Below are 6,346 nucleotides of genomic sequence, written 5' to 3'. Positions count from 1 at the left end.
CTGGGAGCCCCGGTCCGCCAGGGGGCGCTCTGAACTCGGGGCCGCCGAGGCTCGCCCCGCCGGCAGCTTGCTCGTGACGTCACAACTCCGCGCCGCTCGGTGACGTCACACTCCCGCGCCGCGCGGTGCTGCCATGGCGGCGGCGGAGGAGGAGGAGGCGGCGGTGCCGCCCCAGAAGCGCTTCTACCGACAGCGCGCGCACTCGAACCCGCTGGCCGACCACACCCTGCGCTAGTGAGTGCGGGGACCCCCGGGAACCGCCCGGGAACCGCCCGGGACCCGTCCGGACCCTCCCCGGTAACACCCGGGCCGGGCCCCGGGACCGCCTCAGCGCCCGCATCGGGAACCCCCGGGCCGGGACCCCCATCATGGTCCCGTGTGGTGCCTGGAGCCGCCGGGAGCAGCCGGGATGGATCCCCCTCCCCATCCCCTCCCGGTCACACCGGCCCCCCCCCCGCCCTTGTGTCCCCCCCGTGTTCCCTCCCGGTGAGGCGGGCCCAGCCCCGGTGCCGCCGCTCCGGTTCCCGGCAGTGACGGCCCCGCGGTGCCCGCAGCCCCGCCCGCCCTCAGGACATGGACTGGGCCTCGCTGTTCCCGAGCTTTTTTCCGCCCGACGCCCCCCCCGGGACCCCCCCGGCCCGCGTGGAGTTCGCAGATGTGGGGTGCGGCTACGGGGGGCTGCTCGGTGAGAACGGGGGGAACGGGGGGAACGGGGGGGCTGCTCGGTGAGAACGGGGGGAACGGGGGGAACTGGGGGGCTGCTGGGTGAGAACGGGGGGAACGGGGGGAACTGGGGGGCTGCTCGGTGAGAACGGGGGGCTCGGGGGGGGCTCGGGGGCTGCTGGGTGAGAACGGGGGGAACGGGGGGCTCGGGGGGGCTGCTCGGTGAGAACGGGGGGAACGGGGGGAACGGGTGGGCTGCTCGGTGAGAACGGGGGGCTCGGGGGGGCTGCTGGGTGGGAACGGGGGGCACGGGGGCATGGAGGGGCTGGGTGCTCAGGGATCTCGGGATCCCGGGGGGAACGGGGGGGCTCGGGGGGCACGGAGGCATGGAGGGGCTGGGGTGAGGGGGGCTCGGGCTCTCAGGGGGGCTCGGGGGGCTGCTGGGTGAGCACAGGGGGCTTGGCAGGGCATGGGGGGCTCGGAGTCTTGGGGGTCTCGGGGGTCTTGGGGGTTCGGGGGGTCTCGAGGGTCTCGGGGTCTCTCGGGGTCTCTCTCGGGGTCTTGGGGGTCTCTCAGGGTCTCTCAGGGTCTCTCTCAGGGTCTCAGGGTCTCAGGGTCTCTCAGGGTCTCTCTCAGGGTCTCTCAGGTCTCTCAGGGTCTCTCTCAGGGTCTCAGGGTCTCAGGGTCTCTCAGGGTCTCTCTCAGGGTCTCAGGGTCTCAGGGTCTCTCAGGGTCTCTCTCAGGGTCTCTCAGGTCTCTCAGGGTCTCTCAGGGTCTCTCAGGTCTCTCAGGGTCTCTCAGGGGTCTCTCAGGGGTCTCTCAGGTCTCTCTCAGGGTCTCTCAGGTCTCTCAGGGTCTCTCAGGGTCTCTCAGGGTCTCTCTCAGGGTCTCTCAGGTCTCTCAGGTCTCTCTCAGGGTCTCTCAGGGTCTCTCTCAGGGTCTCTCAGGGGTCTCTGCAGGTCTCTCAGGGTCTCTCAGGGTCTCTCAGGGTCTCTCAGGGTCTCTCTCAGGGTCTCTCAGGGTCTCTCAGGTCTCTCAGGTCTCTCAGGTCTCTCTCAGGGTCTCTCAGGTCTCTCAGGTCTCTCTCAGGGTCTCAGGCTCTGTCCCCATCCCCAGTGCTGCTGGCCGAGCGTTTCCCGCAGACTCTGTCGCTAGGGCTGGAGCTGCGGGGGAAGGTGGCCGCGTTCACCCGCGCCAGGATCCGCGCCCTGCGCGCGGCTCAGCCCGGCCGCTTCGGCAACGTGGCCTGCGTGAGGGGCAACGCCATGAAACACCTTCCTCACTTCTTCCAGAGAGCCCAGGTGAGAGCCCTGAACCCACAGCAACCCCCAAAACATACAACAACCCCCCAAAACCCACAGCAACCCCACAACCCCCCAAAACCCACAGCAACCCCCAAAACCCACAGCAACCCCCAAAACATACAACAACACCCAGAACCCACAGCAACCCCACAGCAACCCCACAGAACCCACAGCAACCCACAGCAACCCCCAAAACATACAACACCCCAGAGCCCACAGCAACCTCCAGAGCCCACAGCAACACCCAGAACATACAACAACACCCCAGAGCCCACAGCAACCCCACAGAACCCACAGCAACCCCACAGCAACACCCAGAGCCCACAGCAACCCCACAGCAACACCCAGAGCCCACAGCAACCCCCAGAGCCCACAGCAACCCTCACAGCAACCCCCAAAACTCACGACAACCCCCAGAACCCACAGCAACCCCACAGCAACCCCCCAAAACCCACAGCAACCCCCAGAACCCACAGCAACCCCCAGAACCCAGAACAACCCTCAAAACACACAGCAACCCCCCAAAACCCACAGCAACCCCACAGCAACCCCCCAGAGCCCACAGCAGCCCCCAGAGCCCACAGCAACCCCCAAAACTCACAACAACCCCCAAAACCCACAGCAACCCCACAGCAACCCCCCAAAACCCACAGCAACCCCACAGAACCCACAGCAACCCCCAAAACACACAACAACCCCCAGAACCCCACAGCAACCCCCCGACACCCCTGGAGTTTTTGTGTTCTCTGAACCCCCCCAAAGCCTCGGGAGCCTCTGGAACCTTCCCCGCTCCTTCCCCATCCTCACCCCAGCCCAGGCTGAGCCCAGCAGGGGTTTGGGGGGGTCTGTGAGGGCCCAGGGGGGCTCTGACCCCCCTGACCCCCCCTGTCCCAGTTTAGGGTAAATTAGGGAGGAAAACTCCAAATGGGGATTTCCCCAGGGAAATGCCCCCTCCCCACCAACTGCTCCGGGAAAGGGAAAAAAAAAACATTCCTTGGAGAGAAGTGGAAAAAGCTGTTTATTTAACAGAAATTGAGTAATATTAAATAATAAAATCTTTTGCTGTTGGATGGGATGGCAAATCTGGGAAGAAAAGTCCTTTTCATGTGGTGTAGCTCGGCTCGCTCAGGTTCTTATCAGTCCCTGTGGTGCTGGAAAGTTCCGGGGCCCAGGCCCTGGTGGGTCACAGGCGTGAGCTCTGGGGTTTGGCTCCTGGGGGGTTCAGTCCAGAGCAGCTTGAACAGATCCAGGAAAAAGGAAAAAAACAAAGGTCAGTGCCCCCAGGGGCACTGGGGGGAACTGGGGGGCACTGGGGGGTGTTGAGGAGCACACTGGGATTGAGTGGGGGCTGAACTGGGGAGCTCCTGGGGTGTTCAGTCCAGAGCAGGCTTGCACAGATCCAAGAAAAAGGAAAAAAAGCAAAGCTCCAGGGAACTCCTCTGCCTCAGCTGGGTAAAACTAACTAAAAACCAGAGAGAAGCTCTGTCCTGCTGTCTGTCCGTGCTGCAGACACCACAGTCCAGGAGCAGGATGTGTGGGAGTGATGTTTGTCCTTAACACAAACTGCAGCTTCTTCTTCCTCCTCTCCTGCTCTCAGAGCCAGTCTTAGAGGTGCAGAACTTAATATATAACATAAAAACTTAATATAGAACATAAAAACTTAATATATAACATAAAAACTTAATATAGAACATAAACCAGAGGATTGGGGTACCAGGATGATAAAGTCACCCCAGGACACCCCTCATTTCCCCCCAGCTCTCCAAGCTCTTTTTCCTGTTCCCTGATCCCCATTTCAAGCGCACGAAGCACAAGTGGAGAATCATCAGCCCCGCCATGCTGGCCGAGTACGGCTACGTGCTGCGCCCTGGGGTGAGTCCCCCAACCCTCAGGGGACCCCAAAACCTCCTGACCCCCCTCAGAACCCCCTGACAGCCCCGGGGCTCCCTCCCACACCCCCACGTCCTTGCACAGCTCTGGGTTGTGCCTGTGGGGGAGGCTCCCGTTCCCCCCAGGGGTCCCCCAGATCCCCCGGACCCTCCCCAACGCCCCCAGGGCTCCCCAAATCCCCCTGACCCTCCCCAACGCCCCCAGGGCTCCCCAAATCCCCTGACCCTCCCCAACGCCCCCAGGGGTCCCCAAATCCCCCTGACCCTCCCCAACGCCCCCAGGGCTCCCTGAGCTCCTGGGGATCCTCTGGGATTGTTGGGGGGGGTCCCAGCCTTTCTGGGAGCGGGAGGTTTTGGGGTGTCCCTGATTTTGACGTCTCCCAGGGCCTGGTGTACATGTGGGGGTTGGGGTGTCACGGTGTTTTTGGGGTGCCCACGGGGGGGGTTGGGGTGTCACGGTGTTTTTGGGGTGCCCACGGGGGGGGTTGGGGTGTCATTGTGTTTTTGGGGTGCCCATGGGAGGGTTGGGGTGTCACGGTGTTTTTGGGGTGCCCACGGGGGGGGGTTGGGGTGTCACGGTGTTTTTGGGGTGCCCATGGTGGGGGTTGGGGTGTCACGGTGTTTTTGGGGTGCCCTTGGGTGGGGGTTGGGGTGTCACGGTGATTTTGGGGTGCCCAGGGCCTGGTGTACACGGTGACAGACGTGCCTGAGCTGCACCAGTGGATGCTGCAGCATTTTGGGGAGCACCCCCTGTTTGAGCCCCTGCCCCCTGCCCAGCTGGTGAGAGCAACTGGGGGGACTGGGGGGCACTGGGGGAAACTGGGGGGGAACTGGGGGGGAACTGGGGGGAACTGGGGTGCACTGGGGGGCACTGGGAGGCACTGGGAGGTGTCGAGGAGCACAGCAGGGCACTGGGATTGAGTGAGGGCTAAACTGGGGGGCACTGGGAGTGTGGGGGGACACCGGGGTTAACGGGGGGTCCTGGGTGAGTGACTGGGGTTTATGGGGCGGCACTGGGGCACACTGGAGGTTCCCTGGAGGGGCAGCGGGGGGGTCACCGAGGAGGTCCCCGCTGTTCCCGGGGTGTCCCCGCTGTCCCCGGGGTGTCCCTGACGCTCCGGTGCCGCCCCCGGTGGCTCCCGCAGGCCGCGGAGCCGCTGCTGCCGCTGCTGCCGTCGGTGACGGAGGAGGGACAGAGGGCCCGGCGGGCGGGACGCCCCCCCTGCACCGCCGTGTTCCGCCGCCGCCCCGACCCCCCCCCGGGGGGACCCTGACCCGCGGGGAGGGGCCGGACCCCTCCCGCAGCCCCGTTTTGTAATAAAGCCACAAAGTGTCCCCAAGCCTGGTGTGGCCGGTGTCCCCCAGACCCTCCCCCACCCCACGGAGCCTGCCGGGAATCGCCCCCCCCCGCGTCCAAAGCGGCGAGCTTGGAGCCGGTTCCTGCCTCAGTTTCCCCCCCCCCGCGTCCAAAGCGGCGAGCTTGGAGCCGGTTCCTGCCTCAGTTTCCCCCCCCCCGCGTCCAAAGCGGCGAGCTTGGAGCCGGTTCCTGCCTCAGTTTCCCCCCCCCCCGCGTCCAAAGCGGCGAGCTTGGAGCCGGTTCCTGCCTCAGTTTCCCCATCGCAGAAACCCCCCCCGGGGGGTGACAGTGACATCCCCGAACACACCGGGGGCTTTCCAGCGGCCCCGCCCGGTGCTGCAAGGCGGAAATTCCCAGGAATCCGCTACTGGGGCGGGGGGGGGCAGCCGTGTGTCCCCCCCCCCGAGCCCCCCAGCGGGACCCGGGGTGGGACCGAGCCCTCCCCGGTGCTGCCCGCGGGACTGGGGCCACTGGTGGAACTGGGAGTGCTGCGTGTCCCCTCCTGGCGTGGGGACCGGAACCCCCAGCCCCTCCCAAAGTGCTCCCCCGGGGGCCACACCCGGTTTGGGGGTGTCACTAGAGGGGTTTGGGGGTGTCCCCGGGGGATTTGAGGTTTGGGGGTGTCTCGGGGGGGTTTGGGGGTGTCCCCGGGGGGGGTTTGGGGATGTCACGGGGGGGTTGGGGTTTGGGGGTGTCCCTGAGGGGCTTGGGGGTGTCCCCGGGGGGTTTGGGGGTGTCCCCGGGGGGGTTTGAGGTCTGGGGGTGTCCCCGGGGGGGGGGTTGAGGTTTGGGGGTGTCACTGGAGGGTTTTGGGGGTGTCCCGGGGGGTTGGGGGGTGTCACGGGGGGGTTTGAGGTTTTGGGGTGTCCCGGGGGGTTTGGGGGTGTCCCCGGGGGTTTGGGGTGTCCCCGGGGGGTTTGGGGGTGTCCCCGGGGGTTTGGGGGTGTCCCCGGGGGGTTTGGGGGTGTCCCCGGGGGGGGTTGAGGTTTGGGGGTGTCCCGGGGGTTTGGGGGTGTCCCCGGGGGGGTTTGGGGGGTGTCACGGGGGGGTTGAGGTTCGGGGGTTTCGGGGGCTCGGGGCCGTGCGCGCTCCCGGTTCTGCCCTGGCGCGTGCGCGCCCTGGGGGCGGGGCCA

The 6,346-nt window shown here is 66.0% G+C and overlaps 1 protein-coding gene across 1 annotated transcript; it reads left to right on the top strand.

Annotated features, from left to right (window-relative positions):
- LOC131574419 (tRNA (guanine-N(7)-)-methyltransferase-like) lies at window positions 1–5,190 on the top strand. The gene is made up of 6 exons (XM_058828886.1): window positions 1–234; window positions 555–685; window positions 1,780–1,964; window positions 3,726–3,839; window positions 4,535–4,636; window positions 5,002–5,190. Exons 1-6 carry the CDS (start codon window positions 134–136, stop codon window positions 5,128–5,130), a joined length of 762 nt encoding a protein of 253 aa, XP_058684869.1. The 5' UTR covers window positions 1–133; the 3' UTR covers window positions 5,131–5,190.
- Window positions 5,191–6,346: the final 1,156 nt, after the last annotated feature.

The sequence above is a fragment of the Poecile atricapillus genome, unplaced genomic scaffold, assembly GCF_030490865.1.
Source record: "Poecile atricapillus isolate bPoeAtr1 unplaced genomic scaffold, bPoeAtr1.hap1 scaffold_311, whole genome shotgun sequence".
NCBI lineage: Eukaryota > Metazoa > Chordata > Aves > Passeriformes > Paridae > Poecile > Poecile atricapillus.
Note: the sequence above shows the minus strand (reverse complement) of the source record. Positions and strands in the feature narration are given on the sequence as shown.

Bases quoted from the DNA above. Each gene is read 5' to 3' on its own strand.
- LOC131574419 (XM_058828886.1), top strand. From the start codon at position 134: ATGGCGGCGGCGGAGGAGGAGGAGGCGGCGGTGCCGCCCCAGAAGCGC. The intron at 686-1,779 runs GTGAGAACGGGG...CCCCATCCCCAG, and splicing joins CGGCTACGGGGGGCTGCTCG to TGCTGCTGGCCGAGCGTTTC. The intron at 4,637-5,001 runs GTGAGAGCAACT...TGGCTCCCGCAG, and splicing joins CCCTGCCCCCTGCCCAGCTG to GCCGCGGAGCCGCTGCTGCC.